This window comes from Arvicola amphibius, chromosome X, assembly GCF_903992535.2.
Source record: "Arvicola amphibius chromosome X, mArvAmp1.2, whole genome shotgun sequence".
Classification (NCBI taxonomy): Eukaryota; Metazoa; Chordata; class Mammalia; order Rodentia; family Cricetidae; genus Arvicola; species Arvicola amphibius.
The window spans coordinates 87,030,853-87,054,203 of record NC_052065.1 but is presented as its reverse complement, the minus strand read 5'-3'; the positions used below and the strand labels follow the sequence as shown (position 1 = coordinate 87,054,203).

The following is a 23,351-nucleotide window of genomic DNA, read 5'->3' as shown; positions in this document are numbered from 1 at the left end:
AGCAACCCTTTTTATGCTACTCAGCATGGGCAAGAATAATTTTCACTTCATTTCCTATCATCTCATCCTCTAAAGAACTATCAAATGAGTCCCTATACATGAATGACTTAGTGTGGTGACCATTGTCCAACAACTTGAAGCCAACCAGTCCCTCGTCCTGCTACAGACATTGGAGGACATATGTGAAAACCTGAAGCCCCAACCTAAATCACAGCTAGACACAAGACTGCACCATTTTCTGGTCACATTCAAAGCAGGAGAGCATTCTCACACCAACGAGGAACATGTCATGAAGGCAGGAGAGATCATGACTGAGGTGGCACTTTTAGCCCTAGAACACTTTGAGAAATTATTTCTACAGGTCCCTTGCAAGAATGACCGAACTCTACACAGTAATCACTTAATAAATGTTAACCTTTATTATTATCATTATTATTTGTTAAATGACATTGAAACATAGAAGGATGCCCCAGCAAAATGAAAGTTAACCAAGACCCATCAACACTACATTCTGGGTAGTACTTAAAGGTACTCACATTTCTTAATTAACTGCTGCTATATGCAAGAATAGTGTAGCTACTTTGCATAGGTTCTCTCGTTCAAATCTGATAGTCAGCCTTATCTTCACCATCGCCTCTCATTCTGAGGTGGAACCATCAGACCACCTCATTTAGGGCCTAGTATTTTCCTCTCAGTACACATCAAATTAGTCAGCCGCTACATTCTCTATACTTTCCTTTTTCCAAACCTTTCTTAAAAATCACTATTAATTTTTGATAAATAAAAAACATAGATGAATAATAAGTACAAAAAGTAAGTATCACTCATTAGCTGTCATCCAAATATAACTCTTAGTACTACTGGGTGCATATAATTCCATAGATTTTAGTGTCTTTTTAAACATGATTTAACCCCCCCCCATATGTAATCATACTCTGAATACGGCTATCTAACTTACCTCGCTCACTTAACAATGTATGATGAGTGTCTTTTTCGAGCAATACTGAGTTCCATCAGCACATTTATCACACAGCATGGACATTCTTTAATCTACTTAGTCAGCGCAGTGTGTGGAACACTGAAGGTGTTCCCAATGTCACTACCTTAAGACAGTGCCGACACGAACAGCCTTGCACATACAATCTCTGGCGAATTATCCATCTATCTCCTTAGGGCAAAAGAGTTACAGATTTTAAGGCTTAATGATATGTATTGCCAAATGCCCACCACCAGAGTTGGAAAGGATGCATTTTGCCACACCATCCTTGATGACACAGTGTGGGGAGGACATTCATATTGACCCCAATTCTTGCCTAGTTAAAATACATTCAACAAGCCTTCTGCAAGGGGTTTCACACAGTTTTCCAGAATTATTTTGTTCTATTTCCCACACTCTTCACTCGAAGGAGGCTATTTTGACTACCATAAGGCTTCCCAAATTAATGCTTTTCTTACATCATTTCTCCTCGACTCTGGGCTCATGGAATGCACTAACTTTGCTACCCAATTCAGGACTCCCTTTCAATGGCTCTGTCCTCCCTAAAGCTTTAACTGACTCATGTAGCCAGCCACCAAAGCCTTTGCCTCTTCTCTGTTCTGAAGGCACACATCTGACAGAATGTATGCTTCAAATGTTCTCGGGGTTTGGTTTTTTTTTTGGTTTTTTGTTTGTTTGTTTGTTTCCTATCTCTAAAACTAGATTATAAACCAGAAAAACAGGATAGTTTCTTTCTTCTTCTGTTATTTCTTTCCAGCATTAACATAAATCTTTATTGATGATACACAAATAAAATCGATGCAAATGACAGAAAGGAGCCTACTTAGGATGAACTGGTTCACTGTCACTTATGTAGAGGAAACAGTAAAAATATCTCCATCTAGGCAGCGAGATAAAAAGCAACAAACATGTTTTCAGGGCAAGTAGTGATATTCCTTTATCCAACTTAAACCTGAAGACAAACTCGGTTAAATATCAGTATCAATGATATAGTATGATATTCATTATTCAAAACTGGCAGCTGAAAGGATTCCTTTGCCATATAAACAAGGTGGAGAAAAGAAATAGTTTACAAGGTGAGTTGCTGCTATACTACAAAGCCACCAAGTTATTCCTGGCTTTTGGGGAACATACGCTCAGTCAGTTTGGCTGCAAATTTTCCAACTTTTACTTTCACTAGAAAATCCTGGTGGCTTTCTATTCCCAGAACCTTATCGGCACACACTTGAAATTCTTTTAAAAAGAAAAAAAGCGAATCCTCACTAAAGTGATTCTGAACAGGCTCATTTTCTTCCCACTTGAAATTGTCATTGATGTTCTCAAAAATGATCAGAAGTTTAAGAATAACCTCTTTGTTCTCCTTCTTACTAAAGAGGGAGCCCAGCGAAGCTGGCACCTGAGCCCTGAGCAGTTCTCTAGTCATGGCTGGGTTTTCAGCCAGATTCAAAAGGAGTTTCAAAACCTGAAGTTTGGTTTCTTCATTTCCTGCTGAAAATAAGCGAAAGAAGTCTGAAATGGAATTAGCAAGTATGTGCTGATACTCATTAGTAACAGTCATGTTCGTAAGCAATCTGAGTCCAGCCAGCTGCACGGACGAGTTCAATCGAGAAGTGATTGTGTCGTCGCACACTTGATTCATGTATACCTTAAGCCTACGCTGATTTTCTGCATTCACACTCAAGTTATTTAGGACAATTAAAGCCTTTTCCTTCACGATAGGATCCCGCGTGTTGAGAATCTTTGCAACAATTGGGAGACCACCCAAATCCCGAATAATATCTCTGTTAAATGCATAAGCAGCATTATTACCTAGAGCAATTAAAGCTGCTTCAAGAATATAAGGCTTTTCAGACATCTCAACCAAACAAAGTACTTTTTGTAACTCTTGAGGGGACAAAACAGTATCATCTGAGTTAGGAGAAGCCCTTTTCTGGACAGCTCTCCGAGCCCTCGTAGCCCTGGCTCTCGCCCTGGCTCTAGCTCTGGTCCCTGCTTCAGTACCAATCCGCGCCCAAGGTGGGTACCAAACTATACTCTTGCTCTCATTACTGTCATCATCATCATCAGACCAGTCATTATACCTGGCCCCAGAACAGTCCCCAGCATCATCCACATCAGCAGAGCCACCCTCGGCCATTTTCTCCTTGTTCTGCTTTCTTCCTCGGGCCAATCTGTAGATGCAGTAGCAGGCTCCAGCCCCAATCACCAGGCCTGCAGTCACCCAGCCTACTTTCCTGGCGTAGCCCATGCAATCGTCCCTGACAACGGCAGGGACCAGGAAATAGAGTGGCCACTCAAAATAGGGGAAGAGGGCTTCGGGCCTGAGTGCAGGCCTATGGAGAACGCTCTTCTTCAGTCACTTCAAAGCTGCAGTAACTAGTTCTGGAGGTAAACCTAGAAAGAGAAGAAGAAAATAGGGCTTGGCTTTTTCTTCTCTTTGTGCTGCCCCATGCAGACAATTGCATGGAGGGCAAGAAAGTAGGAATTGAATTCTGGATAGCGAATACAGATTGTTGACAAAAACCTTTATCTCCCTCATTTCAGTCTCTCCCTACATGCTTCTCCCTCCTTACCCCTACCCCCAGTCACTCTTGCCTCTAAGCACAAAGTCAGTTGAAATCCACAAATTTTGCTGGGCTCTCATCTGTCAGAGACTCCTGTGTAGCCCCCATGGGATACGCACCCTTATACTAACCTCCTGGGAACAAGCAGCTTGCCCCTTCTTCCTTTACTGTGAGGTGTTGCCACACCCAACAATCTTTCTGCTCTGCAGAGATACCAGAAACAGTGAATAACGAGGGCTTGTTGCAGGGACTGTATATTTTATGCTTGCCTAATTTACCATCCAGGTTGTCAGATTTTTGTTAAAACCCTATTGTGCCATCCATCCAAAACACGCACAGACTTAGCCCCCTCCCTCGTCTGAAATGGGTGGGTGTAAGGAAATAAAGTAGGACTGAGTGAGCCTGACTAAACCCGGACTGATTTCGAACCCCTCCTCCATTCCAGGCTACCCCCATGCCCACACCGACCTCCACTGATCCGGGGGGAGAAAAGTTCCTTTCTTGCTTCAAGCAGTGCCACCTGCTACAGCAGACCTGCAGGATGACAGATCGAAAACATGGACACGAAGTGCTGTTGAATGAGGACTATGAACAAACTATCTGATAGGTTTTTCTGCCGTCATCCCGCCCCCCACCCCCCGCCCCCCTTCCTCCGCCCCCCACCCCCACCCCCACCCCTGCGAGCACATTCACACACACACACACACTCAGCGCACGCCATTTCTCCACAGTTCGGGGAGTGTGAGAAACACATTTAGACTCAAATCTAAACCTAGATTACCTTTTCTGGTTTTTCCCCTTTCTACCCCCGTCGCTCCTAGGGTCCCCAGATGGTCTTACCCTCAAATCGACCTTCACCGATCTGGTTAATTTCCTTCCTCTTCTCTTGCCTGGCGTGCGGGAGAGGCTTGGACCCACTAGACACAGAGCTATGGTAAGGAAGACACGGCCACGGGCAGAAAGACGGGAAACAGCCGCTACAGAGTGCTTGGTGGACGGACAAGTCCCCAGAGAACGAAACTCTTTCCTAATTCGGAGCCCTGGTTGTTAAAGATTTCCCGCCCGATACCCGGCTCAGGGTTTGGCTGACACATCACATTGCACCCCACGCCGGACCCCATGTCTAGTTTTTCCCCGCCGGCACAGTCTGGTGGACCAGGGGCCAACACCCAGGCCACCAGCTCCCTTTCCGGATTGCTGGCCTCCGCCCGCAGCAGATTCCCATCTCCGGATTTCTGGGCGCCTGCCCAAACACCCCCTACTCACTGTTTTGCAGCATCGAAATGGGCTGCGGGCGGGACATATATCTTGGAAAGAGGGCGGCAAGTGGGAGAGACGACGGCGGCGCCCCCGGACCTGCGACGGCCTCCGCCCTCCACCCTCCACCGCCCCTACTTTATGGAATATCCCAGGCACTGACCTACAGGGATCCGGGACAATTTCTTTTCCGCCTCCTTTCCTCGGCTGCAGGCCCGCCCGCCCTCAGGGTAACAGGGAGCTGGTACTCAGACGGGAACAACGACCAGGACAAGAAGGACTTCTGCACACGTCAGCTCTTGGTCACGTGAAAGCGACGTCATCCACCAACTCGGATCCCCACTTTCCCCTCCCACCAGCAGTGCGGCAGAAGAGGACCCGCCCCCCTTCATTCCCTCCCCCATACTAGGCCTTTTACTCTTTCTTCTTTGCGGCTAATCCCATTTTCCTCTAGTTGTGTTTCCCTTCCTTCAATTACCAAAACAGGACAGCATCCTCCCCTGGGGCTACTGGCCACTTGTACTTTTTTTTTAATTGACTCTTCCTTCCCTAGAATCCTGGGACAGCAGTTTCTCCCTCTACCTCCCCTCCTCCCAGCCATGAATATCTACCATTTCCTCTGAAATATAGTCCTAGACCTGAAACGAATAAGTCACCAGAAAAGGAAACCTGAAATGAGCATGTATCTTTTACTTTCTTAATACTTTTTTGGTTATTTTCACCTTGGCTTTCCCCTGCTCACAGTCTGCATTCTATTTATGAGGGAAAAGTACAATAAAAATACTTCCGTGAAGGAAAAAGAAGACTAGAGGTGGCAGATCAGTGTTGGATGATGGTCTCTAAAAGTCCTAACATGGCTCACTTCTTGGGAAGTGTGACTCGCTTTACTCAAAGGAATTTTAATGTCTTCTGGGGACTATCACAGAATGCAGCTGAATGAACAGAGCCCAACTTGACTGAACTAATGAGCCTGCCTGAGAATATGCAAATCTTCTGACTGAGCAACAGGTTTTGAAGAACACGAGTTAACCAGGACGAGGCTGGGGCTCTCCAAAGCCAGGAACAGGGAAGATAGAGGAGAAATCAAGTCTGTTCGATGAAAAGGTGCACAGACCGATTGTGACTGCTGTGGGATCCTGGGGTACAAACAGAGAACAGCATCTACAAATGAAATGGTGTGTTGCAGGAATACAAAGACCAAGGCAAACATGACCGAACCTGTCATCTAGCAATTAGTGTGAAGCCATTGCACTGATCAGCTTGATGGGCACAATTCACTTGCCATTTTCACTTTCAAAGACAGAAAAAGGAATGAAGCAATTACATCCTCTCATTGTCTAATTAACCAGGTTTGGTATGAGTCACTGGCTGCCCAACAAGGTGAACTTAATACATAGTACAAAAACAAACAACACAATACAATGTGTAAGGTAGCTTTCCTAAACCTAAGCTCTTCGGTGAGAAATAGCCTTGTAGTTTAGATACAAGGTTGGTATCTGAGGAGAGGTTTCAAAATCCACAGGAAAAAAACATGGGAGAAAACTAAGAGTACAAAGAGTTTAGGAACAAGCTCATCTCCAGGAAAATTTCTCACTGTAGCTTCTAGAAAGCAGAACTGAGATGTGATTTTGGATTTAGTAAACTGAACCAAATCAGCTGCATGGCTCTGTATTCAGAGGAAGGGTAAGTGCAACAAAGAGACTTAGTCATGCACAAAAAAAGGCTTCAGAGGAAAATGTTAATAGTTCCCATAAAGCACTGTCTAGAAGAAAGGAAGCGCTGGCTAAGGTGAAGGGAACATTTCATCCTTGGCAAAATCATTCCCATAATGTGTAAGAATGCTGCAAACTTCCTAAGCTAAAGGTCTCTCTTTCAGATGAATGGATGAGCTGGCTCTGATCTGATTCTAGGTTCACTAAGCTATCTTCCGAAGCTGTGACTTCCCAAGCCAGAGCTTGTATGCAGGGAAAGAATGAACAGGCAAAACAGGTAGGAACCCCTTCTGCCCCCTGACACTTGAACTTCTTAAGGTAAAGTATTCCCTTGTTACTGCTGTTGAAACATAACTTTCACTGTAGCCTATTTAACAGGAGGAGAATACAGAGGCTGATGAGCGTGACATTCAGATCTCGGTTTATATGTGTGCCTTTGAATTAGAGTTTATCACTGGCAGACGCGTCTGCTCTCTGCTTAAAGACAAAAGCTGGGGTAGATGGTGCAACACTCAAGACCACACCCTGAACTGGATATGCAACCCTATGGAATCCTGTCAGGGAAGCCAGGTGGCTTTGGTTCCAAGGGCAATATTATGTATTGTCATTTCATATTGTATCTTTCTAATGATCAGGTAATGTAGAAGTTGCAACTCAAGCATGTGGTGGTAGGCAGGTTCCCAGCAACTCAGTGACAGCTGAATAAAGGCTTGTTATGCAAATAATTAAAGGACGCTATACAATAGGACTGGAGATGTGGACTAAGTGTCCAATAACACTTGCTGTTCTTGCAGAGGACCCAAGTTCAGTTCCTAGCATCCACATGAGGGGTGGCTCACAATTGCCTATAACTTCAGCTCCAGGGATCTTGCCCCTTCTTATCTTCACTGAATGTGGAGCCATACAGACAAACAGGAATGCACACATCACATAAAAAGTAGAGTAAGAGCCGGGCGGTGGTGGCGCACGCCTTTAATCCCAGCACTCAGGAGGCAGAGGCAGGCGGATCTCTGAGTTCGAGGCCAGCCTGGTCTACAAGAGCTAGTTCCAGGACAGGCTCCAAAGCTACAGGGAAACCCTGTCTCGAAAAACCAAAAAAAAAAAAAAGTAGAGTAAACATTTTCGAAATAAATCCCCATTTCAAACAACTTACACCTCATACTAAAGAAGGGAAATGAGCGCATTGCACATTTCACATACTCTGCGTTGCCCTAGCAAAAAGATGGGCACTGTGCCCAAAGCACACCAAACAGAAGCTCTCCTGCTAAAATTTTAATCTCCAGCAAGGAGATAAAAAACCTGAAACCAGGTAAACTTATGTGCAGCAATCATCTTTCAGTTTCTCCTACCCAGATCCCCGAAAGCTAACCTTGTTCTTTAGCGTTTGCCCTCTGTGCTAACCAGACTTGGATAGGCTCTTTGCAGTGAGACAGCCTTAACTAAGCTAACATCCGGTAGCACAATATCCAACGAAAGCTTTTCAAATGCCAGCCTTCTCTCCTTTGTCTCCCTCCATAATCCATAGTGGTACCAACCACTGATTCATCTTTAATTTTGGACACTTTACAGGTCATATATTATGTGTGGCTACCAGAAGGTTTCCTTGGGAAGTGACCTTATCAACTTTTGTTTGTTTGTTTTCACAGGCTCCGAAAACATTAAGCAGCCTTGCCTGGGGACCGAAGCATTTACCCTTTTCACTTTTAAGGTGATATCTCAGATGTCTAATATGTCCTTTATAAAGTACTTATGGGTGCACATAATGGAGAATGAAGTGGTTTTAAATCATAGCCCCTGTGCTTTGTTGGGAAGAGCTATGAATTAAAGTGATAAAGATGTAAAATAACCGAAAAGCTTCATGCTCCTGGGGTTTAAGAAGTTTTAGAGAGTAGATTAAAGCGAGAAGGACCTGGTAAGCTGAAAAGGGTGGTGCTTTCTTCTGTGTTTTATACTGAAATGACTGGATGATACACCTACCAAGGGAAGGAGAGAGATTTTGTAGCAATAAAGAGAAGTAGGCGTGAAGCTATTGTCCTTGAAACTTATCAGAATGTGAAAATGAGCTCACATTGCAGAATCAACCACCTGCCTATAAAAGCTCGTCATATTTCTTAGTTCTTCTTCATGTTTATATTCAAAATGAACAGGAGTCTCTTGTACATGCTCATAGTAGCCCAAAACTAAAAGCACAGTTTGATCTGAATGGTTTTTTTTTTTTCATACATTTTCAGAGACAGAATTCACTTATTTAAGAAAATCACAGAAAGGCAGCCTAAGAGCATGGTGAGAAACGGAAGGAAGCAGAGAGCTGGAGAAAAGGGAACAAGATGTTGGTAAATGAGTCTAGCTGTTAGGAAGACCAGAGAGGAATGGCATATTCCTGAGTTCTTGCATTTGTCAACAAGGCATTTATGGATTCCCCGGCTCGCCTCCTGCAAGGGCCTCCTCCACACACAGTCCTTCATAGGGAAGGCTCTGGCTGGCGAGTCAAATTTCAATATTCTAAGAAAGAAGCAGCCTGGGGGTCTATATTTAGAGTATGACTCCCAGCAGTGAACAGGTGGCGCCTGGGGACTCACACTTTCATATTTTGTCCCTGAGTTCTGAGGGGTTTGTGGGGATGGTACAGTAAAATTGTTAGGGAAGGCAGGGAGTGAAAAGGTCTCTTTCTCCTGGGGACGAATTTAAATACTGTATTTTGTTCTTCTACCTATGAGAAGGAAAAGAAGGTGATGTCACCAGTGTTGTAACCATCTACAGTCATCCACAGACCCTCATTATCGATGTCACTGGCAAATGCTGAAGACTCACCATCGACATGGTGATAGAGTACATGAAGGGCAGAACTGCGGCCACCTCAGTAGTGGTGATGTGAACTCTCCACCTGTCAAGTATAGCTCTATCAATGGGACAGCAGAGAGTTCCCTAATTTCAGGGTGGTTCATGGGTTGGGTCATGAATCTACAGTACAGAATTTAAATTTTCTGGAATGAAAAGCAGGAAATCTGTGATGTTACTAATTTGTAAAGTTCATCTGAAACCTGAGTTGGTGTCTGCATAAAATCTACCTTTTGGGTGAGACTGAAAGTCATTATTGAACCCTGTACAAGATCTCAATTTTCTGACACCCATGAGTTCAGTCAGTATAAAGAAAGGGACAAATAAATGGATCACACCTTTATAAAATGGTCAGAACCTGACCATCCTCACCACTAATCCATTTATGTTCCGTCGATCATATTGGAAGCATGCTGGCTTTGTTTGGAAGGATACACTTGAAAACTGTAAGGCGCTATTTTAAAGCTGCTATTGAGAAGAAAATGTTTTCGATGTTGTACTAATGAACTTTGCCAAATCAATGAGATCTAGCTATTAACTAGCTATTAAAATCTTAATTTCTCTTTTTACATACAATTTAAAAGATTTGGAATTTGTTTATGGAGATAGCTTCATTTTGTCTTATGATAACAAAATAGTAGTCTACCAAATAGAAGAGATGAAATACAACATAAATGGATCAAAAGTGTTCATACAAATTCCACTCACACCTGGGATTCCTTCGCTGCTTCCTCTCCCCAACTTTGATGCAGACTGAAAATAGGAAGGAGTAGAAATTAAAGAGCGGGATGCAGGAGTTTGAAAGCCAACGAAAGGATCAGACAGTTCCCCTGAGAAGAAAGTGTGAATGCGCAGTCATTCGAGAAAGTCAAACTCAAACACGAGAAACGGTAACTTGTGGTTTCTGGTATTGCTACTGAGAAAAAAGACTAACAGGGCCCCAAGAACTGGGGGAGGTACGGAGCCTACTGGCGCCTGCCGCACTGCTTGTGGGAGTGGAAACTGGGGGCTAGAGCTCACTGGTGACGTGGCTATCACGTGACCCAGAGCCGCCTAGAGCTGAAGTCCTGTTAGTCGCCTCCGACTGGGTACCAACCCCCTATTACTCTGCAGGCGCGTGAAGGAGAAGGAAACTCGCTCGGACCGTACAGGTCGGTGGAAACTGCTTGGAAGGTGATGTGGGTGGGAGAGGGCCAAGAGCATGTCGCGTTCAAGTTCCGCAGATAGGGGCTATGTCCGTTTCTCACCTACTTTTTTAAATACCTATCCCCCGACCCGCATCCCACCCTCGCTTCTTTTGATAGGAAGAAGTGGCGGGCTTCAGGTTGAGGTGAGAGGGGTGAACGGTACTTGCACGAAATTCAAGCAAAGAAAGGATCCACAATCCGGTCACCGTGTCCTGGGTGCTGGTCAGTCCACCAAGCACTCTGTGTCTCCCCCCACACATCCCAGGTCCCCTGTCCGTTTGCAGGTCTTTGGGTCTCAGCTCAAGCCTTGGCTAGAGAGGGCGAAAATCTCTTTGACTGGAACCTTACTGCAGGTTTGAAGGTGGGATTCATCCTGAACCCAAGGAGTGGGTGGAAGAAGAGGGGGGCTGGGATCTTTACGGGCCAGGTCCTAGTCGCCCTCTCCTGGCCCCTTCTTTCTCCACACCCCCTCCCATTTCGGTGCAGGGAAAGGGGTGTGGCGGCCTTTGCTGGGGAAATGGCGGACGAGGAGGGGGCGGGGAGGCACTCGTTAGCAAAGTCGGGAGGGTGTGAGAAATTATTTTTACTCAAAAATCCCAAATTCAGAAAAAGCACCTATCGGTGTAGTTAGATCTGTCCGACTACACTTTCAGTTCTCCATTGCTGGCTACTGAGCTTTTCGAATGTCCTTTTGCCAGGCTCGGTCCATCCATCACCGTGCAGGGAATAAAGCAGAAGACACGAGAAGAAAAAGGAATTCACTGTATATTTCTGAGGTTGGTTAGAAAGCATGTTATGGCTTTTGGGTGAGGAGGAGGAGGAGGCAAAGTAGGTGGGTGTTAGAGGCGACCGCATGAGGGTCAGCTGTCCCTGTCACCTGCCTTCCTGTCACATCACAGTCTCCTCTCCTGTCTACCTCTGAGAACCCTGGAAGCCTAAAAGTAGAATCGGAGGGTAGAGATGGGAAGACAGAGAAGAATAATGACATCATTACCTAATAATCCAACTTTCTCAACAAGAATCTGAACTCCTCTCTGTGTTGGCAGGTATGAACCCAGTCACACATCAGAGCCCTAATGCTATTTCTGTCACCCTTAGAGTCACCACCAGAATCACAGAACCTAGGAGAGGCTGAAGATTACTGACCTGCACCATAGTTCACGCAACTGCTGTGAACTCGCTTCAATCCGGTGAAGAAAGGCCCTCTCCTGTCTGGTCAAAAGGCTCACACCCATTCAAGTATGGGTCGGGCCCGGGAAATGGGTTGGATGGCAGCGGGACTGATGATAGGGGCTGGCGCCTGCTACTGCATGTACAAACTGACCATAGGAAGAGGCAAGGGAAATGAACTGGAGAACGAGGAGGAAGATGATTGCAACAACGAACAGGATATGGATGAAGAGGAGGCAAATATTTGGTTTGATTTCACAACAATGGCTCGGCCCTGGAGTAAGGATGGGGACTGGGATGAACCTGGGGCCCCAGGTGGGACTGAGGACAGACATTCAGGTGGGGGGAAGGCAAACAGAGCACACCCAATAAAACAGCGACCATTCCCTTATGAACATAAAAACACGTGGGGTGCTCAAACCTTTAAATCCTTCAGTTGTGCTCTGGATCTGACCAAGTGTGCTTTCATTCAAGGAAGAAAGATGTTCACCAAGCCCACAAATGCTGGCTTTCCCCTTAGCCATAATGTCAGTAGGCACTGGGCCAGCCTCTCAGTGGTTGCAAACAGGATCCCCACCCCACAGACCACTGTGAAGGAAAAGGCTTTGTGTGTCCCAGAAAACCCGAACACCAGTATTGGAAATCAGGGCCAGATTGAGATGTCCATCGATGAAGTGTGTCGAGACACAGTGTTACATTGCTGCAAGACATTTCTGGAGCATGGCGGATTAAATCTGCTAATAAGCATGACGGTTATTAATAACATGCTTGCCAAGCCGGTTTTAGACCTGAAGTTTCCTTTGATATCCGAGGGCAGTGGATGTGCAAAGGTTCAGGGTTTGGAAGCACTGCTGGGTTTGTCTGAGAAGCCAGTGTTGGCTGGGGAAGTGCTGGCTGCCCAAATGCTGTTCTCCTTCGTGCTCCCGTTTATGAGAGGTGGGAACAGAGAGATGCTCCTGGAGGCCTTCAGAGAGATGCTCGTGGAAGCCCTCTCCACATAAGCGGCTGTCTCCAGCAGAAGGAGACTGAATCCACCCAGGGCCCCAGCAGTTTACTGAGGGCAGAGAAGCTGCAGTGGGTGTAAGCAAGGATGCAGCCTTAGCCAGTCAGCTCCTCCTTGGGCAAAAGTTCCAATAGCTAAAAGGAGGGCCACACTCTTTTGGGCCAGGCAACGGCTCCCCGGAACTGTGGGCAACTTGTGGGGTTTGTAGTCTGCAGGAAAAGTGCATTGTAAATTGCTCCCTTGCAGTCTTCCTCCTGTGGTAAAAGGTAAAGGGATCACCGCTGGCTGCTAGCTGCAGATAACGCACATCAAATCACAGCATCACCAGTGCTGTCGTTGCCCGTGGTGATCTCCCTGTCTAGGCAGGACCACTTAGCAGAAATGACACCCACATGGGAGCTCGTGTCGAACTTGCATCTGCTGCCGCTGCTAAGGTTGAAGTATTTCCCCCATTCCTCTTTCCTGCACTAGCTGATGAATGGCTAGCATGTTAATCAAAAAAATGCACCCCCTCCTGTCCGTTGTACCTACTGACCCTGTTCCACCCAAGCCCCCACCTGTGTGTATCATCAATAAACTCGTGTGCTTTGATTGGCAAGAAAATTGAAAGGGGGCACGGGCCTCATCTTTGACTTTGGTCTGCACAAGCAGGGAAGACAAAATGCACCATAGAGTCCAGCTGCCTGGGGCCCCTGCTCCCTGACAGGTGCACTTGCCAGTGCTCAAGGAGGCAGGGGCAGAAAGGGATTGCTGCACAGGGGTGAAGGAGCTGCAAGAGGGGCTCAGGGGAGGGGCAAGGGCAGGGGTAGATTCAAGGCCTGTGTGCAGATGTAGGGGAGACAACACCCTTGAAGCAGTCACCCTGGGGCCCTGAGTACAGGAAGCCCTTAAGCAAGAGGTCTTCTTGACTGGACTCCTGTGTACCCCGCAGTGGCTGTGCCACCCACCTGTGCCTATCTAGTGGAGGCTTCTCCCAGGAGGGATTGCCACTTGACTGGCCCCTGCTAGGTTCGTATCTATCTGTCCCCTTAAGATGCTGTCAAAACCACTTCCTGCTCCCTTCCTTCCCCGGGGTCCCAAGCACTGCTTCCTGGCAGGGAGAGAGGGTTGGCAGCTGCTCTACTTTGGGGGAACCTCCTTTCTTCTCTAGCCTTCCCTAGAGGTAGAGCATCCAGGAACTCCCCACAAGGATAGTGAGGCAAATGCTGTCAGTGCAGTTCATGACTTGCCTACTGAGATCCACATAGCCAGGCTCCACCTCTGAGATGCACACAGCTCTGCAAGGAAGAGGAGGCCCCTGTGCACTGAGCCATGCATCTGGGCCTGCCCCCCCCCGTTTGTGTGTCTCTCTCTGTCTCTCTCTCTGTCTCTCTGTGTCCTCTCTCTGTCTCTCTGTCTCTCTCTGTCTCTGTCTGTCTCTCTCTCTCTCTCTCTCTCTCTCTCTCTCTCACACACACACACACACACACACCCACACACAATCACACACAGACACCCTGCCCACTTCCAAACCTCTGTCTCACTCCCCTTAGCTCCTGCCTCACCAAGCCTAGCTTCCCTGCATGGTTGCCATGTAGGAGGCAGCAGAGAGCTTCCCAAAGCCATGGTAAAGCAGGAGATCCACGAGCTTCCTATGTGAGGCCATGCTGCTGCTGCTGCTGCTGCTGCTGCTGCTGCTGCTGCTGCTGCTGCTGCTGCTGCTGCTGCTGCTGCTGCTGCTGCTGTTGCTGTTGCTGCTGCTGCTGCTGCAGAACAGGTGTCATGTACTGGTTGTTGACCATGGGGTGCTGTTCTGGGTCATTGTGCCCTGTGCACCAGTGGTCTGTGTGCAGAGTGCCCTGCCTTCAGCCTGCTCTCCTCTGTGCGTCTCTTCATAGCTTCCATTTCTTCTTCTGCCTCCATAAACCATTTAGGTTCCAAGTCTCCTGTTTGTATCCTCTTCCCAGCAGCATTCCATGCTGGCCAGTAAGCTGGGGTGCCTGCCAGGCCCCTGGACCAACTCTGGGAAGTTGTCCAACCAGGAGTGGATACTGACCATCTCCAAGGTCCTGGGAAGCTGGATGAGGCCAATGGCCTGTGATTACTGCCACACCACACAGCCATCACAGTTCGTGCCTTGGACTGCCTCGGCTGGCTGAGGGACACTGTCTTGCTTCTCAACAGCTGCTGGAGGATTCTTCCCCCAGCAGGCATCCCCACCACAACCATCTGCATCCCCTTTGAGCCTAGAGTTCCACGTTTTGACTGGGTGATATGCATCGAAGGAGGATTTTGTGCACACACCTGCATCCTCTTGTCCTGGTCCAGTCTGCCTTGCCAGTGCTGTCTTCAGTGACAGCTCACTGCCAGGCCTCTTTAACCTCAGCACAGAGGCAGGGCACAGGCTCCTGTCCTTGCTGAAGCTTCTGGCCCAAATTAGCATGCGCTTCCCTACATCTCTGCACATCACAGACTCTCAGTTCCCGATCGCGTGCCGTGGTCAAGCATCTCCCAGGCACTTGAGGCTTGAACAGTGCAGCTGTCTCCTAACCCAGGGAGGACCTCGGAGGCTTCTAGCACACCTCGTGAGCAGCTGTGCCCCAGGAAAGCCACCTGGGACCAAAGCTGCTCCATCACATACATGGTCCTGGCTCATGTCGCCCCCTCCTGTTCATTTGCTGGTAGTGCCTTCCAGAAAACGTTGCTTGAGTGTTCATGCAGAGCTTTCTTGTCTGCCCCCTCATCCCTTGAGTGGTCCTGGTGTGGAGCCTAAGTAGGAGGCCAGTTTCAAGGGGGGGGGCTTCTGATTCAGGAGGAAAACGAATGGAGTCGTGAAATAATACCCCCGAGACCCCATCCTTATAGGTACAGACAACGCAAGACCAAAATAGCTCTGGATCACAAAATGTGCCTGTCTGTCGCTGGGCTTTTTCCCCACAAACACTGAACTAGGTCACCCACGCTGCCTTGCCGCCCCCGTCTACAGATCTGTACCCTGCTTGGCCTGATCTACCTCCTCTGTTGTGTGAGCCTGCCGCAGATTGCCTTCAGTTCCTGAAAGAGCCCTGGGCTTGCTGCTGCTGCTCCTGAGTACCTTCCTGTGTGGTGCCCTAGGGCACTGCTTCTCCACCCTCCTTCTGGAGCCCTCCCCTGCCACCTGTTGCTCCTGGGGATTTGGTGCATTGAGGCCCCTGCACTCCATTTCCTGGAAATGCAGGCAGGATTGCTGCTTCCCTCTTGGTAATTCCACTCTGCAACCATTCACTTTTACTTAACCCCTTTGTGTCACTGTCCGAGCAGTTTTGACTCCACAGCACACACGTGTAAATGCTTCTTTCGGACAAGCAGTCTAATCACCAAGTCCATCTCTGAACATGAATGCAGTCTGATTAAGGGACACTGGCAGGTTCTGCCTCAGCCAGCGTGGGTGCTTGCTGCTGCTTTCCGTGTGCTGATGTGTTGGCGGGGAGGGTTTCTTTCCTGAATATTAACAAGCTTCTACCCTCCAGCCTCTCAGGACCTACTCCAGCCTCTATGAAGCTCATTGAGAACCCCACTCTTTCTGATTTTAGCAACATAGCAAATTGGGCTGACAGGTCGGAGGTTCAGAAGGATACTGAGTCAGAGTTCACACAGCCCTACAGAACATGACTCTTCCCCTGCTGTGCCAGATGTGGCATTTGTCCTTTACAAAGCTTCCATTCTCCAGATATCTTTGCTCCAGACCTGGAGCTTTATTTTCCTCAATTGATACTGTTTTCAGGACTTTTGGGGGTGGTGGTGGTGGTGGTTTGGGATACCTTTTGAAACTCTTTGATTCTGGAATTTGTCCTCTTAATATTTGTGGTAGATTCCTTTTGCTACTCTTTGATTGTGGAATGTGCCCCCTTAATATTTTATCAGCTATCTTGTGCTTTATTATTATGGCTCTGCTAAGAAATGGACTGTTAGGATGGATGGTCATGATGCACACCTTTCATCCCAGGAGCTAGACAGAGGCAGGCAAATCTCTGTGAGTTCCAGGACCGTCAGAGCTGTTCAGAGAGACTCTCTCAAAAAGCAAGACAAACAAACAAACAAACAAACAAAAGCAAAAGAGAAGTGTACTGTTCAGCAAAATGGGATGAAGTAATGCAATATGTCTTATTCTTCTGCATGAACAGTTGAGGGTCCTGTCATCACTGGTTGAATGGTCCATTCATAGCCTAAGGCAGCATCTTTATCTACCAAACCCAGCATTTTGTCTGTGGCTTCCTAACATGGCATCCCTCTGAGACACACTCCTTTCTCCTAGCCTACTCTGATTGGCTTGAGGAATCTCAGCTTCCTGTGTGGCCAATGCAGGTGGTATGTGTTTTGATGAGAAGGGTTCCTTTAAGTGCGTGTGAACAGGCCTCTGCCTAGCTACTCTCTCAGGTACATTGCAGCCTGTGGGAATCTTAGGAAGCCTCATTCTGCTGACTTCAACATCGTGTGATCTCTTTCATCTACCAAAGTCATGTGTCTTCAAGACATATTAAGTTTCAAAATACCGTGCTGCGCTGCCATCATAAACATCACATATGCTATATTATAATCTAGCCTATGCAATTATGCATTTTCTAATGTAGTGTCAAATATCTACAAACACACCCCAAAATAGGACCTACATTTTTTTTATGCTGTCAGGTATATTGAAACAGCAAAGACAAATTTTGCCAGGAGCCTTTCCTTTTAAGTTGAAAGGAATACTTATGTATTCTTTCCCCATCCAAAAATAAATTTACTAAGCAGCAATTGTTCTTGGTTGATATATAAGGTCGTTATACAACATTATTCTGTAGTCAGGTTCTTTCAGTAAACTCATCATTTTTGCTATTTTGCCTCTTTATTGCCTCTGACTTCTTATGTAGATAAATGTAGTTTACAAATTATGGCAGTTTTATCTCTTGCTAGCCAATAGTTCATACATAGCTCATTCCCGTTACTTATCTCTTCACGCTGTCAAGGACCTCCAGCACAATGGCACTGATGATACAGTGCATATTTGTCTTCTTTCTGATCTTAACGGGCTATGCTTCAGTGAAATGTTGATGTCTCTTGGAGGATTTTGAATAATACGTCATGTATTTATATAATAGAATTTATAAAACAGTAAAAAAATAAATGTACTAGATATCTCTCTGTATATCGGTCTAGACAATTCCCCAGTACCTAATATTGAATGAAGTATTCAGTTTCCAAAAAGATACAACAAAATGTCATTTATATAATTTTAAATATCTGAAATAATACTATATATTACTTTGGAGATACGTATTTCTAGAAAAATTTAAAATGGGCTACTGAAAGATGTACATCAATTTACCAATAACATTTGTGTCTGGGAGGAAGTGTCAGAAAATGTGACCCTAACAATGCAAGCAGCTTAATTTTATTAATTATTCTTAGCGAATGTAAGGAAATATTGCAGTGTATTAATGTCTGTTGTTAACTATGTTTGATTTATACTTAGATCATCACAACTTGTTTTCTGAACTCTTTTACAATTAAAAAGAAATATATCTAATCTACATGGGAAGTAGAAAAACACAAGATCTCCTGAGTAAATTGGGAGCATGGGGATCTTGGAAGAGGGTAGAAAAGGAGGGGGGAGGAAAGGAGGGGAGCAGAGAAAAATATATAGCTCAACAAAAGCAATAAAAAGGAAAATAGTCTCTATGATAAAAACAGAAAAAAAAGAGAAAGATATAGCCAGATATAGCCAGGCGTGGTGGCGCACGCCTTTAATCCCAGCACTCAGGAGGCAGAGGCAGGTGGATCTCTGTGAGTTCAAGGTCAGCCTGGTCTACAGAGCAAGTTCCAGGAGAGGCTACAAAGCTGCAGAGAAACTCTGTCTCAAAAAAAAAAGAAATACATATTGTGTACCCAATACAACAACAAAAAAATAGTGCCCTTGCCTAAACATTTCCTCAAGAAACTTAGAAAAATTAACATTGAAAAATGATCCTAAAAACTTCTCTTAAAAATTAGATTGGCATTAGACTTCTTATTCATAACACTGATTGTGAAATATGAGGGCATGAATACTTAGAAATCCGTAAGAATACACCTTCTTCTCGTATCTGTCTCTAAAAGTGCTATTGATTAGGGCACTTGATAACAACCAGTACATTTTCAAGAGGCTTAATGGTAGAGCACATGCTTAGCATTCCTGAGACCTCTAAAATCTGCAGCCTAAAGGTGGGGGGAACCAGGAATGGAAGTACACAGAAAATTTACATCTTACAGATCTTCACTTAGGAAATATCTGAACATGTGCTCCGAGAAAGTGAGGTACTAATCATGTCTAAGACAAATAGAGAATACGGGAACTCCTGACCATGGCTGAGCTAGATAACGGTTGCTTTAACTACACCAAAGTTGAGTAGGATGACACAGGACTTGAAGGAAAGGATGAAGTCATGGACAGTTGAGGAACTGGGATGTTTGGAAATGACGTAGAGATTAGACAAACTAGATTAAATAAAGAATAATGAGGTCATGGCTGGTACTGTAAACTAGGTAAAATTCCCAAGGCCAGGGAGGTCATAGGTCCTAGCGCAAAGCCTACTATTCTTGTTTTGTTAAATTGTCGTGCTAGCAAACTACCATCTAAAGATTTGTGTTTATCTGAAACTGAAAAGCTTCTGTAAAGCAAAGGACATGGTCAATAAGACAAAATGGCAGCTTACAGAATGGGAACAGATGTTCACTAGCCCCACATCAGACAGAGGTCTGATCTCCAAAATATGCAAAGAACTTAAGAAATTGGTCATCAAAAGGACAAATAATCCGGTGGAAAAATGAGGTACAGATCTAAACAAAGAACTCTCAACAGAGGAATCTAAAATGGCTGAAAGACGCTTAAGGAAATGTTCAACATCCTTAGTCATCAGAGAAATGCAAATCAAAATAACTCTGAGATTCCATCTTACCCCAGTAAGAAAGACCAAAATTAAAACCACTGATGACAACTTATGCTGGAGAGGTTGTGGGGAAAAGGGAACACTTCTGCATTGCTGGTGGGAGTGCAAGCTGGTACAGCCCCTTTGGATCAGTCAGTGTGGTGATTTCTCAGAAAATTGGGAAACAACCTTCCTCAAGACCTAGTAACACCACTTTTGGGCATATACTCAAAGGATGCTCAATCATACCACAAGGACATATGCTCAACTATGTTCATAGCAGCATTGTTTGTCATAGCCAGAACCTGGAAACAACCTAAATGCCCCTCAACTGAAAAATGGATAAGGAAAATGTGGTACATTTACACAATGGAGTACTTACTACACAGCAGAAAAATAATGACATCTTGAAATTTGCAGGCAAATGGATGGATCTAGAAAACATTATATTGAGTGAGGTAACCAGACCCAGAAAGACATATACCATATGTACTCACTCATAAGTGGCTTTTAGACATAAAGCAAAGAAAACCAGCCTACAGTTCACTACCCCAGAGAACTTAGACAACAATGAGGACCCTAAGAGAGACATGGATCTAATTTACATGGGAAGTAGGAAAAAGACAAGATCTCCTGAGTAAATTGGGAGTATGGGGACCATGGGAGAGGGTAGAAGGGAAAGGGAAAGAAAGCGAGGGGAGCAGAGAAAAATGTAGAGCTCAATAAAATTAATAAAAAAGGTTTCAAAAGTTTTGTGTTTATGCCCATAGATCAGCGCCTGTATCAGCCTTACTCCACGGAGCTACCCTGCACAGTGTGCAGTGGTTAGTGCAGGGATCAGAGCTGAGAATAGGTTAACTGTGGAGTGCCAAGCCCTAAACAAGTCATATTTATTACTCTCCTCCCCAGGCTCGGGGAAACATCACAGAAGAATGCAAGGGACAGAGAAAGAGGAGGAATGTTGTGTCTTCTGGCAAGGACATGGATGTCATGAACTCACGGAGGCTGTGATGACCTGCACCAGATTAAACCCTTTAACATTTGCTGCTGGATTGTGGGTCTTATGAGGCCCGACTTCTGGCTGAGGTGCTGTTGTTAGTTAATGGCAGGAGGGGCGAGAAGAGAGAGAGTCACTTTTCTTCGGGGCTGTAGCCACTGGAAGGTTGTCCATTTTCCAGTAAATAAGCCCACACCTATGCTTATGCAAGCAATTTAGCGAGCTGTTAAAAAAAAAAGCACAAAGGCAGGAAGGGGGCTTGCTGGGAAGAAGGAAGGGTCCAGAGGAAGTGAGAAAGAAATAAGAGTGGGTGGTAGGGTGAAATACATGATAAAAAATATAATATCATATACATGTATGAAAAGTATCAAAGAACAAATAAAAAGAGGTAGAAACTTAAAATCATAGAAAGGCAAATAAAGGCAAAGAAGAGCTTCCGAGAACAATGCACAGTATCAGCTCCCAGTGAGACAGGACTCTGTCCTTTCCACTGCTTAGTTCGCTTTCATGTGGACTTGGGCTGAAGTGTGTGATTTGTGTTGGTCAGTTTAAACTTTGGCAAACATATCCCACAAAGCAGCTTCAATAGAACACTTTCAGTGAGGTGCGCACTCTTCCTCCTCTGAAACCATCCTCTGAAACCATCCTGCCCACGGTAGTCTGTGGTTGATGTAGCAATGCACAACAGAGATGAACTATTTTAACTGAAGACCCAAAGACAGAGCTACTAGATAAAATAAAGGACTTCCAATTACATTTAAATTTTAGTTGAACATCAGATAAATTTTAGTGTGTGGGTGTGTGTCTGTGTTTATCACAGATGTATGGAATATGCTTTAACTTCAAATATGAATTGTTCATCTGGAAATGAATTTTATTTTTTTATTTTTTTAAAATATTTATTTATTTATTTATTTATTATGTATACAATATTCTGTCTGTGTGTATGCCTGCAGGCCAGAAGAGGGCACCAGACCTCATTACAGATGGTTGTGAGCCACTATGTGGTTGCTGGGAATTGAACTCAGGACCTTTGGAAGAGCAGGCAATGCTCTTAACCTCTGAGCCACCTCTCCAGCCCTGGAAATGAATTTTAACTAAGCATCCTTTATTTCCACTTGCTAGCTATGACAATCGTAGCTCCAGGAAACTAGCCCCCACCTGATCTGTCAGCTGACTCTAGCCATGCTAAGTGACATCAGGAAACAGCAGCAAATCTAACAAAGTAAACCTAGCACAAATCACTGATTCATAAACTAAAAAGCAATTAGGGCTACTGCTCAAAGCCACTGAGTTTTGGAGTGGCTTCTTATGCACCAACAGATAACAGATACCCCATGCAAAATTGTGTTTGCTCCCAAAGTGTGGCTAATTGAGGCCAGAGAGTGTTTGATGGAACGTAAAGGAAAACAATCTATTGAGCTTTGAGTGTGAGAACAGTTTTTCTAAGTGACATAATACCCTTGACCTTGGAGCTTAGAATATTTCCAAGCAACTATTACAGGCTGGACTAAAACAAAAGCCAAGCTTTAGGTGTCCCTAGGAGTTGGCCACGTCATGTAGGATGGAGCAGGCTTGAAAAACTCACACGTTTCTCAGAGAGATGCAGGTAAATAAGCATAGAATAAAATGCATTCCTAATTCTGTGTGGCCGATATATGCCTTGTATTTGGCTTGACTATACAAAAGACAGTAAAAGAAATAGAACACATCTACATGCTCCCAGGACAGTCTGAAGTGACTGAGTGAATGTAAAGATCACCCCCCCACACATAACTCAGCAAAGACTTAGGTTCTGTTTGTTGGATTCCATGAATAACTGTATAATTAAACTAAAATAATAATAGCAGATTGTGTCTTTGTCAAATTGATATCTCCAGGAGTCTTAAAATCAAGGAAATCCCATCCTTCTGACGGAAACAAAGCACTAAGCTTCCCTTTTCCTAAACATCTGCATGCAGCTAAGTTCCAGTTTAGTTTTTATTGTGATCTAAAGGCAGCAAGCTTTCTACCCTTAACTGAAGCCATCGATAATCATGGAAGTTATTTAGATGGCTATAAATGCAGTTCATTCTTGAGCCATGAAATCTTAGAACCAAAACCATCTCACATAGTTTTAGAAAACTATTTCTAAATCCCCTGGGTGGATGGTAGTTCACACAGGCATGGGACTTGAATGGAGGCCTGACACAGAATGAGATACAGAAGATGAAACATGGTGAAAGAAAGAACACCCTCAGTGGAATCTTAATCATGACATGGCTATTCTGATAACTCATGGTCAATTTTAAGCTAAAATTAAGTAGAAGAGATGATGAAGGCCACTACATATTAGCAAAGGGGACAATTCATTAAGAAGTTATAAAAGGGGCTGAGAGAGATGGCTCAGTGCTTAAAAGCATGCACTGTTTTTGTAGAGGACCTGAGTTCAATTCCTAGCATCCATGTTAGAAGTCTAATGGCTTCCTGTAACTCTAGCTAGAGAGAGTCTGACATCCTTTTCCTGGCTTCCATGGACACCTTTCTCTTTCACATTTACCCATCCCCCCAACACACACACACATACACACACACACACACTTAAATACAAAATTTCTTTTTTAAAATGTTGTAAGAATCGTAATATATATGCACCAAATATTGAGGCTCATAACTTCACCATAGTGAAAAAATAGCCCACAGAATAGGGAAAAATGCCAACCATGCATCAGACAGTTTTAC

At 45.0% G+C, this 23,351-nt stretch overlaps 2 protein-coding genes across 6 annotated transcripts; one reads left to right on the top strand and one right to left on the bottom strand.

Moving 5' to 3' along the window:
* Positions 1–396: 396 nt before the first annotated feature.
* Armcx3 (armadillo repeat containing X-linked 3) lies at positions 397–5,117 on the bottom strand. 4 transcript variants are annotated; one of them, XM_038316384.1, is made up of 5 exons: positions 4,982–5,117; positions 4,402–4,478; positions 4,030–4,095; positions 3,693–3,764; positions 397–3,391 (listed from the first exon to the last, which is right to left on the bottom strand). In XM_038316384.1, exon 5 carries the CDS (start codon positions 3,243–3,245, stop codon positions 2,106–2,108), a length of 1,140 nt encoding a protein of 379 aa, XP_038172312.1. In that variant the 5' UTR covers positions 3,246–3,391; positions 3,693–3,764; positions 4,030–4,095; positions 4,402–4,478; positions 4,982–5,117; the 3' UTR covers positions 397–2,105. The 4 variants fall into 4 exon arrangements, with proteins under 4 accessions (XP_038172312.1, XP_038172314.1, XP_038172311.1 ...); XM_038316386.1 differs by having other exon boundaries at positions 3,681–3,764; positions 4,402–4,490; positions 4,982–5,114; XM_038316383.1 differs by having other exon boundaries at positions 4,402–4,490; positions 4,982–5,114.
* Positions 5,118–10,426: 5,309 nt separating this feature from the next.
* On the top strand, positions 10,427–12,808 carry LOC119805269 (protein ARMCX6-like). 2 transcript variants are annotated; one of them, XM_038317204.1, is made up of 4 exons: positions 10,468–10,519; positions 10,840–10,916; positions 11,254–11,331; positions 11,654–12,808. In XM_038317204.1, the coding sequence occupies exon 4, from the start codon at positions 11,797–11,799 to the stop codon at positions 12,724–12,726; it is 930 nt and encodes a 309-aa protein (XP_038173132.1). In that variant the 5' UTR covers positions 10,468–10,519; positions 10,840–10,916; positions 11,254–11,331; positions 11,654–11,796; the 3' UTR covers positions 12,727–12,808. The 2 variants fall into 2 exon arrangements, with proteins under 2 accessions (XP_038173131.1, XP_038173132.1); XM_038317203.1 differs by lacking the exon at positions 10,840–10,916 and having other exon boundaries at positions 10,427–10,519.
* The last annotated feature ends 10,543 nt before the right edge of the window (positions 12,809–23,351 follow it).